Raw genomic sequence first — 21,448 nt, forward strand, 5'->3', positions numbered from 1 at the left:
TGAAATAGTGACTCTACAGCACTTTTCCTTATTTCCTCATTTCCACTGTATTTAATTCAAACCTCTTCTCCATATCCACTTTAACTGAGAGTTAAAGAAACTGTGAAGACCTTCTGACACTTTATGCTAAGCAGCAAATGGCAGCAGAAAATGAAATAGTATCACAAAACTGAGGATTCAACGCTGGTCACAATCAGTACCCATTTCCACTGCTGTAAAATATCCTTTGAGGTCTTGATTCAGTCTCTTGCCTCTCCTCTTTTTTTCATTAAAGGCATCTCTGAAAGTAAACAGGTTTCCTAATGCAGCCTATAGTTCTTCTGACCAAGGAAATTATAGAATTGAGTTATAAAGAAACCCAGTAGGAATATTTAGCTACCAGTTAAGACTCCAAATTATTCCTGATATTAGGCCGTCCTGGGACTCTCTCCCTTCAAAGGACCCTGACCTGGGACAAATCACTCAAAAGCAGCCTTGTGACTGATGTCATTACTCCAGGGAATCAGAAACCACTATGAAGAAAGATACAGCAGATGATTCCTCCAAAAACTCAACTGGTATTTGAGGTACTGTTAAGAGCTACAATTTAAATCTGTCAAGTGGAACAAAAAACTTAATATGTTTATTTAATTATTGTATTAATAAAATATTAGTCTTCTATAACCTAAATCGTTTTCAGTGAACTAAACTTTGAGCAGATTTTTCTTCTGGTTCCTTCAAGTGGAAATCAGAGCTTGTATTTCATAAGCATAACCCTTATTAGAACAGCCTAACAGAACCAATCCCTGTTATATATAGTTTTCAATACTGAGTAATTACATCCCTCAAAACAATACTCTTTCCCCAACATATAAGTTATTACATATTTTGGCCATCATGATCCATAAAATCATTCTTTCTAAATTAATCACTAAATTTTTTTTATAAACGGTACCAATTTTGAAGAGCAGTATCTGAGGTATTCTATTACTTCTTCACAGCACATTAATAAAATAAATTGCTTATCTTATTATGTTTATCTCCTTTCCCCTAAAAGTTGGTAACAGTCGTACTAAGCTTGAGGTATCATTTTCCCACTTATAAGTTTTATTGGAAGACAATGAAATATTTGGAAAATAAAATGGTTATTTAACTTTTATAAAACTTAACTTTAAAAAACTTGCTAGAGTATCACAACTGCTAAGCTATGGTTCTTCAGAGTTCTGAGTGCTTGGCACAACTTCAAAGTTTCAAGGATAAATAAGGTTTTATCTTCAGAATCACATTCTAAAAGTATAAATTAATAATAATGAAAATGAAAAATATCCACAAATGTTTTATTGAATTGTGTTTCATAATTTTAAAGAGTTATGAGATAAAACATTCAACCCTGAAATATGTGATTTGTGGCACTTTTCAATAGACTTTTTATTTGGATCTTTTTCATTCATGGTATTTTATGATTGATGAAGTAAAAACACAATGTGATAATAGTAGTATCTTCTTAACTTTTTATACGGGAGCTCTTATAATTAAAATATAAAAATTATCTTCACTAATACTAATATGTTAAGCTGAAAACAGTATTTTAAAAAACAATCCTATTGTATAAATGTAAATTTTAATATGACTCCTAATTTAGAAAGTGTAATTAATTTAAACAATAAAGTGGTTTAAAATATGGAATAGTTTTTCCTGTCGAGCTGAGCAAACAGAAAGTAAGAACCTACGTAAAACGTGAGATAAAGGATCAAAAAATGCTTATCTGAAGATGTGACAAGTTTTTTAAACTACAAGAAAATTCTGAGGCTATGCTTCATCAACAAATTAATCAAAGGTACTAGTATTTCTTTTATGTATCTCCTCATCCCCCACACCCATGAACTTTTCCATTATGGCCACCTACACATTGTTCCATGAGATTACAAAACTGTAAAAGCTGTCAGTTACAGTGGAGCTCTCTTCTGCTACTTGGTCAACTCAGACTCACAAAGGTATTCTTAAAAATCAATTACAGGATATGTATTTCATTTTTATCCTACCCATATCAAGCTTTAGAATTTCATAAAATAATGAAAGGCCAGATAGCATTCACATAAAGAAGAAAGCACTATTAACATTAGTTTACTAGATTAGCGTTTCCCAACTTGTAGTCAATGTAGTAACATCTAGTGATTTTTTCTATATCCATGTTTCATTTATACTATTAATATTCTTCTTTAAATTGACTTACTTTGGGGAAAAGACAAATTTTAAAAACTAAAGTATATGTAACAACTGACACCACATATTTGTCTGCTAATTACGGCTATTTTCTAGAACATTAAAATAATGCACCAATTAAAATTCAAATGTTTGCTCATATATCACTTAAAATTATCTCAAGCACCAATAGTGATGTGCATATGGCCACTTTGAAACCTACCACCTTAGATAAACTCAGCCCTGGTACACTTGTCTGGAAATGAGACGTCCAGCTAAATCCTAGGACATCTTATCACATGTTGCCTATATCTCAGTCAATGAATGGCTCAATCATACACACCATTTACATAAGAGGATAAACTTGAATACTGAGTTACTTTTCTTTCTCTCAAAAAATGATTAAATATAAGACCAACTTTATGTAGAAAAATCAATATACTCAACACAACTAGATATAAGATGGCATTATTGGTATTGAAGAGAATTCTTATTTCCAAGAATAAGGAAAGGCCAATTTCAAGTTAACCCAAAAGATATTCTGAATAGCAACAATCAGTATCACATAGTGAAGACACCTGTACATCTTAGAAAACTTACATTACTCACAGTATTCACAGTGAATTCTGAAAAAATTATTCTGCTTTGTAAAAGTAGAATAAAGATCTTAAATCTGCTGAAACCATCTCCAGATATTACTTCATCTACTATTTTTAAATAGAAATTCGGTGTCAAGGTTTATTACCTTTGGCAATTCCCATTCTGACCGAGATCCATCTGCACTGTAGTAATATTGTCTACCTTGATCATCAACATGCTTGAGCCACTATAAAAACAGAACAGGTGTTTTTTATTAAATTTAAATAAAAGTGAGTTTAAGCTACTACTATCAGAGATACTAGATTTAATTCTTATGAATTTTATTCTACTTGATCAAGAACATTGCAACAAAAAATTCTTTTTTTTTTTTTTTTTTGAGAGCCCAGGCTGGAGTGCAATGGTGCCATCTCGGCTCACCACAACCTCCACCTCCCAGGTTCAAGCAGTTCAAGCAATTCTCCCGCATCAGCCTCCCGAGTAGCTGGGATTACAGGCATGTGCCACCACGCCTGGCTAATTTTGTGTTTTTCAGTAGAGATGGGGTTTCTCCATGTTGGTCAGGCTGGTATCGAAATCCTGACCTCAGGTGATCCGCCTGCCTCGGCCTCCCAAAGTGCTGGGATTATAGGCGTGAGCCACCTCGCCCGGCCTGCAACAAAAATTTCTAACTAATTATACTAAAAGCCTTGTATTTTAAGTTTGGTAAGAATAAATATACTCATTATTAAACATGGCTTTATTTGCTCTCTCTATCCTCCAATGTCTGGGTAGCTGCTCAAGCACCACTTAACAACAAGCAACATATAACATACGATGTACATATGCACTGGAACACAGGTACACTCACATTCTCAAAACATTGTCCCAGAAATTGACAAAAGAGAAATGTTTTTCAATTAAATGTACAACTAAACTATTTAAAGGCTCATTTCATGCAAACCTTTAGGAATTACTTCCTATGGCCAAACACAATAAAATTTAAATAACAGCAACAACAGAACATCATGCAATAAAACACAGGGAATATGAGGGAAAAAAAGACTACATATTGCTAATACAAACACATGATCTTGAGTATGAAATAAATGAAAAAACTGCTTCCGTATGTTCTAATGTCAAATAATTGAGGCAGGAAAGAGGGATAAAAGCCTAGCCCCACTTATTCCCAAGCATATCTTCTCTGAACATGTACAACCCACAGTTGCTTTCTCAAATGATACCAGATGCAATACACACATAAAATGTCAATATTCATTTACAAACTAATCATAAAATACTAGATTGATGGTTTTTGTTTTACATAAATTTGATTGTAATAGAAAAAGGAGAATAGGCAGTGAGGCGATGTATGATAATGGCACAGAGAGAAAACCATTTCCAAAAAACTATTCCCTCAGAAAAATATAAAGAAATATGCCTACTGAAGAAATCTAAACAAATGACATTCAACAGGTGTACTCTTAAAAAGTCTTCCATGAGTATCAAGAGCATAAAAATTACTATCATCCTTAGCAGTTTAAAACAATCAGTAGTTACACTGAGTTTTCATATTGTTAATTGGCATGATTATAAAGTTACAATGAAGAATATTTTCATGAGTTTTTTCTTTTTTAAATACTAAAACTGCAGTACACAACTATTTTATGAGAGAATTCTGCCAAAAAACACTAGATGAGAAAAAAAGAATGTACCTTTTCATTAGTATAGTCACTGGTATATAAGGTATGCCCACGTTCATCCAACTCTTCTGACCAACCCCTTGGAGGAGAACCACACTGACTATCTGACTGGCTGTAAGAAGTGCTGTAGTAGTTTTCTTCCGATGAAAGAAGCTACAAATATCAGAAACATAAGGATTTTTCTTTTTTGAATATAAATATGAATTGGTTGAAAATCTAATAAATCAATTTTACTTGACTATAAGTATGAAGATATCTTAAATATATCTGAGTATTTGATTTTGAAAATAAATTGATAAGTCTTTAAATGGTACATTGTAAGAGGTGAGGTAAAATTAATAGTGGTTATTTTATCACATTAGTGCAGCCCTAGAAAAATTCACCACAATAAAACTGAAAACAATGTTTTCAGACCAAGGAGAGCTCGAATGTTACTTAGTGCTGCTTTCGTGCTGAAATCAAGTTTAAAAATGAGAGGAATAGGTGTGTGTACACATATCTGTGTGTAAACAAGGGAGGAGATGAGGGAACTTCATTAGACTGAGCTCCTTCTCATGTACCACAAGCATATAGCCACATGCAAGGCAAACAACCCTGCTCAATAAATATATCTCAGACTATTTTTCTATAATTTGTGTTATAATTTATTGATAAATTTTCCTAACTCATTCAATCAAATGCTTGTTAAAGACTACTGGAAACTAAACTTCAAAACAAGAAAAAATAACATTGAGCAAATTCAAACACAATACAGAAAGACAAATAAAAAATTCTGTATGAAAATAATATAGGGGCCAGGAACGGTGGCTCACGTCTGTAATCCCAGCACTTTGGGAGGCCAAGGCCAGAGGATCATTTGAGTACAGGAGTTCAAAACCAGCTTGGGCAACATAGTGAGACCTCATCTGCATTTTTATTCAAAAGAAGAACAAGGAGGAAGAGGAGGAGGAGCAGGAGGAGGATGGGGAGGAGGAGGGGAGGGGGAGGGGATAGGAGAGGGAAAGGGGAAGGGGGAGGAAAGGAGGGGGCGAAAAGGAGGGGAGGGGAGGGGGAGGAAGGGAGGGGGAGAAGGGGAGGGGAAAGGGAGCGGGAGGAGAAAATAAGGTAATACGGGTACACATGATATGATAAACTGCAGACACATGAGGGAAGCGAATAAGAAGACTGGGAAAATTTAGAAACTTTTGATGCCTACTGACAAGAGGCACCATAATATGACTAAATGGCAATTTGCTTTCTGCACTTAAAAGTCATTCATTTAAAAATCATTTATTAGGTTAGCACTCATGTGCAAATGACCCTTCCTATCACCTCTAGATAAAATAGTTTCGGCAAGTAAAACTTACTCATTCAGACTGTATTTTCTATCATCATAATTTGGTCTGAAACACTAAGATAGGTAGATTCTCAAGATTGTAGTTAAAGACACTAAGAGCCTAATATTAATATGTTCACAAAAACATAGCTTTACAGAAACACTGCATAAAGTGAATTATATATGTTTTACAACAGAAACATTTTTTAAACATTGAAAGCCTAATTCAAAAATCAGGAGTTTATTTTTATTTAATTGAGGCAACTTAAAATGCAAGCTCATAGACGAGAAGAGTGCAGTAAAACTTTTAGAAACAGAAAAAGGGCAACTGAATTAGTAAAATTAATTTAAGAAACAAAATCACAGAATCAGTTTTTCAAAGATATGACTTTCTAGCTAACAAAATTCTCATCATAATTTTCCAAATTTTGCACAGTAAATATGATGTTCTACCATGAAAAGTAACCTCCAATATCTTCATGTGTTTTATATTATACTACAGAACCAGGCTTTAAGATCTGGATATCTTCCACTGGAAAATAGTTGTTTAATGGCAGTTAAGTAAAAGTTAAAGTTAAGATTATTTTTGGCAAGCATTCTATAGATGTTAACTATTCTATAACTAATAACTCCTTTCAAAGGTGTAACCAATTCAGTAACTTTGGGATGTATTCTGCAGCAAATGTATCCTAGTACAAATATGAGGGGGCTATGGTAGATGCTCCATTTATAGAAGAATGGCAGGTAGGTATCCCAATTGATCATCTGAACAGAAACAGTTGAAAATGTTACATAAAATTTTTTTTTAAATAATCTATGAACAAAAGGTTAATTAAGAAATACTCAGAGGTCAAAAGCTAAGTGGAAACAAGAATCAAGAGAGTCAAGCAGAAGAAAAAAGAGCAGCTTTCTTCTTGAAGGCATTTGCCAGACCCCAAACTAAAATGTTAGTTTTCAAGACCACGCAGGAGTGTTAGAGAACTGAACTCAGGATTACCAAAAGCAGGAAGTCTAAAAGGCTATCCCACAATACAGAGCTGTAAACGCCAAAGAGTTATACCCACAAATTATGGGTGAACCATTAACAAATTTTGCTCCTTTATTCCACACTAGGAACATCATAGAAATTTACCCCAATAATTGGGGAAAATAAGGGGACTTTCTAGCCACAAGAGTCTTCATGAAATCCAAATTACTATTAATACTACCTGGGTGGCTTGTAAAAACTAAAGCTAAAGATGTACTTTTAAATATTCATAGTTTCTCTAGGCATCCATCAGAAGAGACTCACCTCTGAAGGAACCCACCTTCAATCCCAGCAGTAAAGACTTCCTACTTATGAATTTCCAAGAACTATAACCTCACATTAAAACAGATACACTCTCAAAACACCCTGAGTAAGAGTCAGCAGAAAAACAGTATAATCAGACTCTCTAAAACTTTATACATAGAAACTAACAAAAAATAGAAAACAACACTAGAGATATAACAAATAAATGCAACATATAGTCTTCACTGGATCCTTCACTGCAGGAAAAAAAACTATAAAGAATATTACTTGACAACTGAGAAACAATGAATATTAGCCATGTATGAAATAACATACTAATATTATATGTCTTGGGTATGATAAATGTATTGTGGTTTTGCCGGAACATGTCCTTATACTTAGGGAATAAAGCATTATCTGATTCAAATCATTCATCTGATTCAAATCATTCAAAATATTATGATTCAAATCATTCATACGCACACGTGTGTATGTGTTTGGGCAGGTGAAGGGAGAGAAAGAAATAAAGCAAACGTGGCAAAATTTTAACCATTGGTAAATCTAGATGAATGGTACATGGCATATAATGTTCCCTTTACTGTTCTTTTAAATTTTTGAAGGTTTAAAACTTTTCAAAGTAGTGATATCGGGAAACTCCCCTAAACAAATTTAAAAAAATACTTTTTTACAATTCAAGGATTGACTTAACATCAAATGAAGGCATAGACAAAGGGAAAAATACCAAATAGAAGCTGGATCTTGAAATACTGAAAATGAGGCACAGAGAGACATGGATGAACAGCATGAGGTTAAACATTCGTCTAATCAAGGTTCTAGAATAAGAAGAAAGAGAATATGGGGGCGAGCCTATATTCAGATACAGCTAAGAATTTTCCAGAATTGATCAAAGACAGGACTCCTCAAATTCGGAAATCCCAACAAAGCCCTCGCAGAAAATAAAAAACCTTTACCCAGCTACATCACAGTAAAAATATAGACACATGATCTTTAAAGCTGCCAACAAAAAGAGACAAACTACACTTAAAGAAAAGACAATCAGATTGACATCTGAATTTTCAGCATCAACAATGGAAGCCGGAAAATATGAGAATAAAATCTTCAATGAACAAGGAAAAAACAAATAAGTAAACAGTCAGCTTAGAACTATATACCCATGTTCTTCAAAAGTAAAAGTAAAATAAATTTTCAGACAAAAACTAAGATTCTATTACTAACAGATCCTCATGAAGGAATTTAAAAGCATGTACTTATGGCTGGGCACAGTGGCTCATGCCTGTAATCCCAGCACTTCAGGAGGCCAAGGTGGGAGGATCATTTGAGCCCAGGAATTCAAGACCAGCCTGGTCTACACAGTGATACCCCATAGCTACAAAAAATTAAAAAATTAGCCAGGCATGGTAGTTCATGCTTGTAGTCCCAGCTACCTGGGAGTCTGAAGCAGGAGGATGGCTGAGTGCAGGAGTTTGAGACTGCAGTGAGAGCTATGACCACAGCACTGTACCCCAGCCTGGGCAACAGAGCAAAACCCTGTCTCCTGCCAAAAAAGGCTCATATTTATGACAGAAGAAGAAAATGTGAGAAAAGAAGGTGGTAAAAATCAGGATTAATTTTAAGAGTCATGTACAACAACAACAAAGGGGCTAAAAATTGAAATACAACATATGACAGCAGCAGCACAACAGCACACATAGATCCTATATGGCTTCAAGGAACAAGAAGAGAGTGATTAACTTTACACTATGCATAGACTAACTACGCATGCTAAAGCTGGGCATGGTGGCCCATACTTGTAGTCCCAGCTACTGGGGAAGTTGAGGCAAAAGGGCTGCTTGAGCCCAGCAGTTTGAGCGTTGAGTCTATCCTGGGCAACATAACAAGATCCTGTCTCGGCGGCATCTCTGGCCTCTACCCACTAGAGATCAGTAGCACGTCTCCCATTGTGACAACCAAAACAAGTCTTCGGACTTTACCAAATGTCCCTGAAAGGCGAAATCAGCCCTACTACAAATGATTGTTCTAGGGTAACCACTAAAATAATAAGCTTCTGTGTTAAGACAGAAGAGCCAACAGTTGCTCCCTCTCAAACCCCACTAAAATCACAACAGCGAAATGTGCTTAAAATGATGTAAACCCACAACAACAGGGAGGACAACAGTCAAGCAGATGAACAAAAAACCTGAATTACCTACACGGAAGAAAGTAGAATCTAAACCAGTATGGTGCAGACAAAGGAGAGTAGGGGAAAATAAACCCGACCAGCTTACGGAACAGAATCTGCAACTGGCTCAGCAACTGACGGTATCAGGTATCTGTGAAACTGGGGAGTGAAAGCAGTGGTACTAAAATAAGGATTAAAAATGCCAGAATCTCCTTCTACATACCTGGCTGCTAGGTGTGCAGCCCATCCCTACCCCAGCAGACATATGGAGAGTTATTCCCTCTGAGAAGGGAAAAATACTAAGATTCTGAGTTGGGGGACAATAGACACAATAGGAACATGGGTACCAAGAGAAAGAAGGGAGACTGAGGGACCACATGCAAAATGAATGCCAACACCAAGACACAGACAGCCCTTACCGTGTATAGGCAAGAGACCTAAAGACATCTGTGGACATTCTAATTAGTCCAAAAGGAAAGACCTAATGGGTCTAACACTGGGGATTCCCCAAAGAGGGGCTGACCCAGATATCCATTAAAGTTCAAAATGCCTCACAATTGTGAGAGAAAATAATTTCCATCCTAGAATTCTATACCCAGGAATACTATCAATTAAATATGAGAGGAGAAGACAGATATTTTCATACACACATAGTTTCCATTTTACCTGCCATACACAACTTTTCTCAAGAAGTCACTGGAAGATGTGCTCCAGCCACTTTGGAAATATTAATCTTCATATAATTTGTATAGAGACCAGTAATTGAGACCCTGTATACAAGTCACTCCCATCTATTTACTAAAATAGCTAAGAAACATGTTAAAAGTTCCTATGTATACTTTAAATTCTTTTAGTCTATAATTTAGTCTTTTTCCTAATTCTCCAAAATTGTTAAATTTTACTTTATTATTGATACACTGGATAGCTTATTTTCAAATCTTTCTAATGTACAATTCAAATAAAATTTTCCTTTTTTTTTTTTTGAGATAGAGTCTCACTCTGTTGCCCAGACTGGAGTGCAGTGGCGCAATCTCGGCTCACTGCAGTCTCCACCTCCCGGGTTCAAGCGATTCTCCTGCCTCTGCCTTCCAAGTAGCTGGGATTACAGGTGCCGGCCACCACGCCCGGCTAATTTAGAGACAGGGTTTCACCATGTTGTCCAGGCTGGTTTCGAACTCCTGACCTCAAGTGATCTGCCTCCCAAAGTGCTAGAATTACAGGCATGAGCCACCGCGTCCAGCCAAATTTTCCTTTCTTGTTATAGTTAAACATGAACAATTTTTCTATTTTTGCTCTCACTTGAACACTAAAAACACAAATTATTACCAAACTAAAGCTATAAATAAACCAACTGAAAAATGGGACAAGAAGGGAGTTATTAACTACAAAAAGCTTTTGGGAGTCTGCTAAATACAAGATGTGTTCCCTGATTTTTCTAGATCCTATCTACCTGAAGTTTGCTTTTATTTGTACGAGCTAGCTGCTTTCTATAACAGCAGGATGTCCTATGCAGGTGGAGGGACTCCAACCTACCAAATCGTAGGATTTCACTCTATTCTATCAATCCTACCAAGTTACTCCTGTACGTTTAAATAATCCCAAGGCCTCTTGCCAGACTACTGAGATAAGTGTTTCTAAAACACAGCTGGCCAATTTACTGCACCATCCTGCAAGAGGTATGGAGGAAAGTGAAACCAGAAGGAGAAAAAGAGTACAGACACTTGTTAGAGAAAATAATGATTTTAAAGTGAATTGTTAGACTTAACAGAATGATTCAATTGTAGCAAAGGAATTATAATTATTTCCCTCATATATAAATAAAACGATGGTCTTGTACCGCTGACTGACAAAGAGAAAAAATGGGAAGTTGTCTGGTAGCCATACTAAGCCAATAGAGAAATATATTATTTCTATTTATTTTGCTGGGTCACATCACATTTCTATTTTTTTCTAAAAAATGTCACTGGACAGCCAGGTGCAGTAGCTTACGCCTGTAATCCTAGCACTTTGGGAGGCTGAGACAGGGGGACTGCTTGAAGTCAGGCGGCAAGACCCCATCTCTACAAATAAAATTTTTAAAAATCAGCCAGTGACATGTGCCTGTAGTCCCAGCTACTAGTGAGGCTAAGGTGGGAGGATCGCTTAAGCCCAAGAGTTTGAGGCTACAGTGAGATATCATTGCACCAGGGCTCTCCAGCCTGGGCAACAGAGCTAGACTCCATCTCTTAAAAAATTAAATTTAATTTAACTTAAAATATCATCGGCTTGTGCAGTAACAACTGAAATAGTATGTTCTAAGACATAAGGGAGTGCACTGGCACTAGACAACTTAAACCCAGTTCTGGAACTAGTACGCACACAGGTTAGCAGCTGTCCATTAGTCAGAGATTAGGAAGTAGCTAGCATTAATATTTTAGTAAAGCTTGGAGAGAATTTTTAATGATCTTAGAGATCACGTGTTTTAACATGCTGACAGTAAGAAACAAAACTATTTACTTCTTTGGTTTCTGAATAATGAAAAGAGAAAATCTGGTAACTTGCAGTTGATTCCTTAATTACTCATACCTCTTGATCCCCTGGATTTTGGAAATCTCCTTTGCTGATGCTTGCATCCCGAGTCCAACGAGGAGGTTTCCAAGTTCTTTCCTGTGTCCCTCTGTTATAGTAATAGCAACGCCCTGAGCTGTCTTTATGAGTTTCCCATTCTCCATTAATCTGAATTGCCGGGCTCCCAGGAAGTGGGGGAAGAGCAGACTGGGATATTTTCAGTTCTTGAAGGTTAGCATAGACAGGAGAATCTGGCCTTCCTTGATTTGGAGGTGTGGTTGCCTGTGAAATAAACATTTTTAAATTTCATGTTTAAACTGGTATAACATTTAAGTCAAAATTAAATGAAACAGGAGATTTATAAATAATACTAACTCATTTTAAAACATATATACAGGTGAATATATTCTGAGGAAATAATAATTTAACAGTTTTAATATTCATAGTTTCATTGAAAAATAAATAAAAGCTTCAAACCAAATCCAAAGTATGCATAATACTTTCCTTTACCTGAAACAGTGTGATGAACAGCCAAGAGCTGTGGGTTCTAATTCAAGATCTGGCACTAACAAGTTGTATGATATTGGGTAAGATCACTTTACTTCTTTGAAACTGAAATTTTTTATCTCAAGAAATGAGGGAATTGGACTAAACCACCAAGGTCTTCTTTGGCTCTCAAATTCTATGATTTTAGGCAATATTTTAAAATATAAAAAGTTTTACATATGAGTAGCACAGCTTTTATTATGAAAATTATCAAAAGAAAGATTTCATATTCTAAGCTCTAACATTAAATCAGGAACATAAGTGAAACATAAAAGAGGAATAATACTTAAGCTAAGAATTTACTACATTCTATTCCTTCTCAGGTATAATTTCTCAGAGGCTATAAACAAATCATTTAATCTCTTCCTAGCTTCCTTATTTGTGAATTTCCTAACAGTAGAAAAGTAAGAATTAGTAGTAACTCTGATTTACATGTTTAATGTTTAGCTACAGCTTTATTTTTTATTTTTAAATATCTCACTAGATGTCAGTCAAGAGCAAGCTACTTCATACCCTTTGTATAAGGGCACTGTAAATTGTATTAGGTTACACAGAACTTCAGTTGCTGAAGAAAAAAAACACACGTCTGAGAACACCTGCTTATGTTATGTATTTGTATTTCTGTATATATTTTCCTTTTACAGCAGGATTTCTTAACCCTAGCACCACTGACATTTTGAGACACAAAGTTATTTGTTGTAAGGGCTATCCTCTGCACTGTGGGATGTTTATCAGCTTCCCTGACCTCTAACCACCAGATGACAGTGGCGCATGCACACACAGACACACACACACACACACACACACACACAGACACACACACACACACACGCCTCCGACGTGACAACTGAAAAGCCTCCAGACACTGATGAATGTCCCTTGGGGGCAAAACTGGCCCTAGTTGAGGAACCACTGCTTTTCCCTATAAATCCTAGAATTATATTCAGATGTTCAATTACTTGTGAAATGTAACTAGTGTTTCATGAATGCTTTAAAATACTGAATTTGAAAAGAATACTGAATGGAAACACTGAATCAGTTTTATTGAAATTAAAGTGCTTTAACTTCTAAAAATATTTGTCTATAATGTTTGTGAGTTTAAATCACAGAATAAGCTCTGTGAAAACAGTAAAAATAACCCAAACACAAATACATGTTTGTGAAATGGTCACTTTTGGTCTTCTTACACATTACATGTATTATATTCAATGATGCAAATTCGACTATTTTCCTTAAAATGTTAGCTTCAAATTTATCACTAAACAACATCTTTCTATGAAGAAAATCTATCCATGGAGACAGATATCATTTCTCCTTCAGATTAATTCCATATCCTAGTGAATGTGTTTTCTCTGATGAAAATAAATTCTGTTAATATAAAAACTCTATATGGTAAATCATGTCTCAGAACCTAGAATATCTAGAGAATATTTATTCAACCAATATTAAAGAAGTTCTTACTTTGCTCCTGATATTTGACTAGAACTTGGGGAAATAAAGATGCTAAGAAACAGCCATTTTCTAAATGATGTTTATGAACAAACTCTACTAAATCTTCAAGAAACAATTCCTGTTGTTTAAACAGTTTAAATTTTTAAAGTTTTTCCAGCTAGAAAAACCTGAAGTGGCCTTCAGCACAATCTATAAGGCTAGCATAATTCTGAAACAAGAGCAGAGAAGAATTAAATAAAAGAACACTGTAACATATCTCACTTATAAATATGGAAGAAAATATCCTAAATAAAACATTAGAAATCTAGCACTACATTAAATGAAACAAGCACAGATATTAAGAAAGTCTGTCTTTAGGAAATCTCATATTGTAATTCTTTAGATTCATAGATAAACACGATCATCTCTACAGACACCAAGAAAGCATTTGATAAAATTCAACACAGATTCAGGATATAACTCTTAGCAAGATAGGAACAGGTGACACTTCCTTAATTTGACTTTTAAAAATTATTAGTATTTAAACATCACAATCAACAAGACAGATAAGTTCTTCCATTAAAGTCAAGATTAAAATTGAAGTATATTATGGTCTATAAGGTTAACATAATTTTGAAACAAGAGCAGGGAAGAATTAAATAGAAGAACACTGTAAACATATCTCACTTATAACTAACTGCCAAGTATAATTGCTCTACTCAACACTGTACTGGATTTGTGCTAAGATACAAAAAATGAATTAAACTCATAAAATACGTAAAAGAAAAAAGAAACTGTCATTTGTCATTGAAATAACCAACAGTTAAAAACCCAAATCCACAAAAACTACTAAAAGAGTTTCATGAATTGGCCAGATTTTTGATTATCTAGTCAGTTTCCCATACATAAGCAATGACAAATTAGAAAATATAACAACAAAAAAATCTCATTCATAATAGGAAAAAAACTAACACCTACAAATAAGCCTTAAAAGAAATGTATAAAATCAAGTAAGAATATTTGTAAAACCTTCCGCAGGTACCTAAAATTAAACCTCAATAGATAAACCCTTGTTCCTAAATGGAAAATAAAACCAACTTCATAAACATGCTAATTCTCCAAAAATTAACCTATAGATTCCATAAATACAATGCAATATTTGGCATGCAATATTCAGTACACTGCCCAGTACACAGGAGCACTTACTGTAATTTGTTGAATGAATAAACAAACTAATGACAAACACGAACAAAAGTATGCAAACATGTATCTCCTCCAAAAAAGGAAAATTAGGGATTTGGAACCAGTTAGATGTGATAAAGAGAGGAAACTAAGAAAACATCCACGCTTCTAGTTTTGAAAAAATGATGGACAGTTGTGTCCCTTTTTAAGATAGAAACTATTGACAAATGAATTGAGCATCATGTACTCAAGCTAGGTGATTAGGCTGCAAATTATGAATTTAAAATTTCCTTGCCTTCCAGAACCTCGTAACATGGTAAAGGAAAGTGAAACATGATAATAATACACACAATGCTAGAGCTACACATGGGACACTGTGGGAGCAAAAAGGAAGAGACCTGGAAACAAGTGACTAAGCCTTAGAAATAAATAAACAGGAGTTAGCCCGGTAAAAGTTGGGGAAACAGCAGGGAGGAAGAACAAAAGCTAGGAAAAACAGCATGGTACTTTCAGGGAATGATGCTGACATACTGAGTATGTAAAAGGAGCAGCAAGTGAAAGGCCTAAGGAAAAACAAGTAACAGCACAGAGAGTTTGAAGGTCATGTTGCAAAGCAAACATCCAGAAGCATTTAGGAAACTACTGAAGATTAAGCCAGGAAGTGCATTCTGATTTAAATTTTTAAAATATTACAGATTTTAGAGAGACGCAACTAGGAGGTTGGTACAGCAGTACAGACAGAAGATGAAGAGAGCTGCAATAGGACAAGACAGTAGGAATGCAGAAGCAGGGACAGATTCAAGAAACAATCAGAAGGTTAAATTAACATACAGGTTGTATGTTTGCTTATGTGAAGTACAGTTTGTTTTACCGTGTGTGTAGTTTTACTACAGTTAATGTCAAGATGAAGAAAAGAATGGAAAGAGAAGGGCAAACAGGAGTTACATTTAGATTGCATTAGGTTGATAAGTCTTTTCAAAACCCAAGTGCAAATGGTAATAGATTGTTGGTTATATAAATTGGGGACTCAGTTCCCAATTTACAAAAATCAGGGCTGGCCAGGCGCGGCGACTCACGCCTGTAATCCCAGCACTTTGGGAGGCCGAGGCCGGTGGATCACGAGGTCAGGAAATCGAGATCATCCTGGCTAACATGCCGAAACCCCATCTCTACTAAAAATACAAAAAAAATTAGCCCGGCGTGGTGGCGGGCGCCTGTAGTCCCAGCTACTCGGGAGGCTGAGGCAGGAGAATGGCGTGAACCCAGGAGGCAGAGCTTGCAGTGAGCCAAGACCGCGACACTGCACTCCAGCCTGGGCGACTGAGCAAGACTCCATCTCAAAAAAAAAAAAAAATCAGGGCTAAAAATATAGAAGTCATTAATATACACGTGGGGTCAATAACATATGAAAGCATACAGAGTAAGTGCAGGATGAAATGAGAACCCTGGAAAATACTAAGCTGTTGCTTTATGAATTAAAATGAGAACATAAGTTTAAAGTCAGCACATGATCTTGCATAGTGATTTCTATTGTTAATATAATAATTATTATTGCAATTAACATAACTAAAGAACCAGACTATGTGACGGAGGCAGAAAGGAAAGTTAGAAGTAGAAGGTCTACCAGGAAAGAGTAGCATTTGAAAGTCAAGAAGGAAAATTTCAAAAGAAGGGAAACCAGACAGTATCAAATTCAAAGACTTCAATACAGGGACTCTGAAAGAATCACTCAATTCAGCAATTAAGAAGTTTTTAAAGACTTCAGCTACCAGCCATGAGGATCTGAAACTACTTTCCTGCCATAAACTAGAAAAGCGAGTAAAATACAGAAAACAAGTATTGTGAGGCATTGTACAACAATCAGCTGCAGACTGTAATCTTTGAGAGAAACAAACAAGGTGAATCCTACCACTCCCAAGCTTTGTGCCGGAAGTGGTTTGCAGGAATCAGCCCAGCAAGGGGAAATCCAGAGTCTAGCAATCTCGGTGAGTGAACAGGACAAACACTGGGAATAATACAAGAAATGGAAATAATTATAAACATCATACAATGAGAAGAGAAAAAGTTGAAGGAAATGCTCCCTTTTTTTTTTTTTTTTTTTTTTTTTTTTTGGTCTCAAGAGTTTCACTCTTGTTGCCCAGGCTGGAGTGTAATGGCACAATCTCGGATCACCACAACCTCTGCCTCCCTGTTTCAAGCGATTCTCCTGCCTCAGCCTCCTGAGTAGCTGGGATTATAGGTGTGAGCCACCATGCCCGGCTAATTTTATATTTTTTTAGTAGAGACAGGATTTCTCCATGTTGGGTCAGGCTGGTCTCAAACTCCTGACCTCAGGTGATCCACCCGCCTCGGCCTCCCAAAATGCTGGGATTAACAGGCGTGAGCCACCGTGCCCAGTCCCTAATTTTTAAAAATCAGGGAATCTAAAGTTGGATGGCATTCTTCAAAACTGATAAACCAAGAAACAGGTGGAATTATGTTTGAAATCTAGAGACTTAACAGTAATTCTAAGTAGAAGCACAGATAATTAGGTTTATTGACAATGAAAGGTAAAAAGTTAGTTTCTACTAGAAATAAGAACCTTCTTTTCTTTTTTTTTTTTTTTTGAGACAGAGTCTTGCCCTGTCACCCAGGTTGGAGTGCAATGGTGTGATTTCAGCTCACTGCAGCCTCCACCTCCTGAAGAACCTTGTTTTCTTAATCAATTAGTTCCATACTTAAAATCAGCTTAAATCCTCAATTTTCAAAGTGTATGAGAAAAGAAAAGACGAGGACGCCGTATTTGTGAAATACTCTGATCTCTGGCAAAAAGAAAGTGCACATGTTTATTATTGCCTAAACCACTGAAAAATTCAAGGGAATTAACACTGATTGATGACCAACAATTTTCCTCAAGCTTGAAAATATAGGTTCTTGGCATAAAAAATACTTAGCGTAAAATACCAAACTAATTTTTACATATGCACAAAATATATATTTAATTACAACAAGGGATGGTTAAGTAATAATGCACTGTCTTTTCTAGCGAACCAAAAATATGTTTTTTTAACAAATACACTCAATGCTGGTGAAGGTGGGATGTAACAACTCTAGTTTACTGCTGGTAACTTTAATCAGCAGAACCTTTTTGGAAAAGTTTGGCAGTATGTTTCAAGAGTTAAAAAAAAATATTTTTAGACCCTTGAACAAACGGAAGAAAATTCCTAAAGACAGAAAAAATCCCTAACAACGATGTTCATTCCAGTGTTATTTATAAGAAATAAATCAGAAACAACCTAAACATTTAACAACAGAAAAATGGTTAAGCAAATCATGACTCAACAGATGAGGCAATACTAATACTAGCAGTGAAAATGCTATGAATGATTTCTGATTTAAAAAAAAAAAAAAAATCTGGCCAGGCACAGTGGCTTACACCTGTAATCCCAGCACTTTAGGAGGCCGAGGGCAGATCATCTGAGGTCAGGAGTTCAAGACCAGCCTGGCCAACATGGCGAAACCCCATCTCTACTAAAAATACAAAAATTAGCTGGGCGTGGTGGTGCACACGTAATCCCAGCTACTTGGGAGGCTGAGACAGGAGAATCACTTGAACCCTGGGGGCGGAAGATGCAATAAGCCAAGATGGCGCCAGTGCACTCCAGCCTGGGTGACAGAGCAAGACTCCATCTAAAAAAAAAATCTGCATGATCTGCCATCAGCAGGTCCAGGAAAAAAAAAAGTATAAGGGCAACTAAGAAAAGCAGAAAATAAAACAATACAATGAAATTCCAATTAAATTTTAAAGCATAAAGAAAAACTAAAACATTATCGGTTTTCTCTGGATATTAGTATTATATATGTTTTTTTCTATGTGATTTCCCAATTTTATTATAATGAGAATGATCACCTTTAGAGTTTGAGGGGACAAGGATGTGGGGCAGGATAGGCCCTTGCCTAGTCCACCAGACTTACAAAAGTGACAATAGTATTGACCCTATAGAAACTAGTGTTTTTTCACAGGAAGTCAATGGGTGATCAGAATCATCTGAGGTTGCTTATTAAAATTCTTGGGCCACATTCCAGAGTTACTGGGGGTGGCAAGTGGTGATAGTGGCTGGGGGTTAGTCAAGAATTTATATTTTAGGGCCAGGTGTGGTGACTTACACCTCTAATCCCAGCACCTTGGGAGGTTGAGGCGGGAAGATCACTTGAGCCCAGTAGTTCAAGACCAGCCTGGGCAACACCGAGACCCTGTCTCTACAAAAAATAAAAAATAATTAGCCAGGCAGGGTAGCACATGCCTGTGGTCCCTGCTACTTGGAAGGCTGAGGTGAGAGGATGACTTGAGCCCAGGAGGTCAAGGCTGCAGTGAGCCACTGCACTCTAGCCTGGGTTTCAGAGTAAGACCCTGTCTCAATAAATACATATTTTTAAGTACTCTATGTGATATTTATGTTCATTATTATTCAAAAGTCAGTGTACCTGAGTGCGCTTAGGGCAAACTAGCCTCTTCAGCCCAATACATTTGTATTACAAAAACATAAATACTGAAACACAATTCTTAAGTCCATACCACCATTTGCTGTTACTCTGCAGATAAATCAGAGTTAAAATGAATAAGCAGTAAGATATAAGTACTTCCAATGTATGAGTCAAATAAAAATTAGCTTTCTAACATTTATAAGAACCTTGTTCATGAATTGTCATCAACAAAAACAAATGGAATTTTCATACTTTAAAAAAAAAAAAAACAGGCCAGGCACCGTGGCTCATGCCTGTAATGCCAACACTTCAGGAAGCTGAAGCAGGCGGATCACCTGAGGTCAGAAATTCAAGAGTAGCCTGGCCAACATGCTGAAACCCTGTCTCCACTAAAAATACAAATATTAGCCAGGTGTGGTGGTGGGCGCCTGTAATCCCAGTTACTTGGGAGGCTGAGGCAGGAGAACTGCGTGAACCTGGGAGGTGGAGGTTGCAGTGAGCCAAGACTACACCACTGCACTCCAGCCTGGGTGACAGAGCGAGACTCTGTCTCAAAAACAAACAAACAAACAAACAACAAAACACCACCCCCTCCCCCCAAAAAAAACCAAAGTTAATTTTATGGGTTATATCTGTCATTAATTAACAACTGAATTGGGACCAGTACCTCTGCACATGACCTAATTTCATATTTAAAAAAAGACTTGGCCTGTTCTACTTTGTCTATAGATAGACTAAAATAATCCTCCCATTATCCACTGAAAAGAAAAATTGGGGAACCATATATATAAGAAGGTAACTTTAAACTTAGATTCCTTCTGCATCGTTACTTTTTTTAATACCAAAAAATACTGAGATTTGTCCTCTTTTTACTTTTGACATTAGTTCAGAATTGCTTCTATAATAAACTTCTGAGAATGGCAGAATCCGTACTAAGGAGCTACACCTCTTGCTTCTTAATCAGCACATGCTACTTAGTATTAATACCTGGGTATCTACCTTACTAAAAGTACAGATTTATATTTATATTACTGAATAGTATAAATCCCTATAGCCTATAATCATACCTTTGATTTAGACTTATGGAAAAAAACATTTACCACAAATGTTTGGTAGCCTGACAGTATCAGGCTCTAAAGCTGAACTTATTTTTTTAAATCCTATTTTAAATCATATACAGAAAAAGACATTTATGTATTTTTGTAATTTAGCTGCTTAAACAAAGTCTCCTTTACCATAATTTCTGTCTTTTTTTTTTTTTTTTGAGATGGAATCTCGCTCTCATTGCCCAGGCTGAAGTGCAATGGTGCCATCTCAGCTCACTGCAACCTCCGCCTCCTGCGTTCAAGCGAATTCTCCTGCCTCAGCCTCCTGAGAAGCTGGGATTACAGGCATGCACCACCCCACCCAGCTAATTTTGTATTTTTAGTAGAGACTGGGTTTCTCCATGTTGGCCAGGCTGGTCTCGAGCTCCCAACCTCAGATGATCCACCCGCCTCAGCCTCCCAAAGTGCTGGGATTCCAGGCTGAGCCACCGGACCCAGCCATAATTTTTATATAATAATAAATTGTGTAGTTATATAAATTATAACATTGGGCCAGTTAACAGAGTACAAAAAGCAAAAATTTGTCAATGGGACAATGCTCAGCTAAAACAGGACTAAAACTGGTTTTAGTTCACAAACGAATTTTGTTTAGTTTCACAACTAAAAATTACATGATCGATATTACCTGAAAAATATAACTTTCTAAAAGAAAGTCATTTAAAGCCAAATTTTAGGGGAAAAAACATATACCACCCTTTGTTTAACAATTTTGAAAACAAAAACTTACAAATTCTAATGTTCCTGTCTGTCTAAAGCGTGACTGCATTGAGATTTCAAGCTCTATAGAGTACACTGATATTTTCATGGTTTACTTACTTAACTAACATTTAAGTACTAATTATGAGCTAGGCAGTAGATGAAAATAGGACAGTCCCTGTCCTTGAGGAGCCAATAGCCTAGGAAAGAGGACAAAACTACTCTAATGACACAGCTAACTGCTGCAGAGAG

At 36.1% G+C, this 21,448-nt stretch overlaps 1 protein-coding gene across 10 annotated transcripts in view; it reads right to left on the bottom strand.

Annotated features, from left to right (window-relative positions):
* ARHGAP12 (Rho GTPase activating protein 12) overlaps positions 1 to 21,448 on the bottom strand; it is a 128,268-nt gene that overhangs the window by 43,279 nt on the left and 63,541 nt on the right. For 5 of the 10 annotated variants that reach the window (XM_034930255.3, XM_034930256.3, XM_063607325.1 and 2 more), the window contains exons 4-6: positions 11,790 to 12,053; positions 4,473 to 4,613; positions 2,927 to 3,007 (exon numbers count right to left, since the gene is read on the bottom strand). In XM_034930255.3, coding sequence (XP_034786146.1) covers positions 2,927 to 3,007; positions 4,473 to 4,613; positions 11,790 to 12,053 — 486 coding nt within the window. The remainder of the gene's footprint in view (positions 1 to 2,926; positions 3,008 to 4,472; positions 4,614 to 11,789; positions 12,054 to 21,448) is intronic. The other 5 variants (XM_063607327.1, XM_034930260.3, XM_063607326.1 and 2 more) reach the window with 1 other exon arrangement.

This window comes from Pan paniscus, chromosome 8, assembly GCF_029289425.2.
Source record: "Pan paniscus chromosome 8, NHGRI_mPanPan1-v2.0_pri, whole genome shotgun sequence".
Classification (NCBI taxonomy): domain Eukaryota; kingdom Metazoa; phylum Chordata; class Mammalia; order Primates; family Hominidae; genus Pan; species Pan paniscus.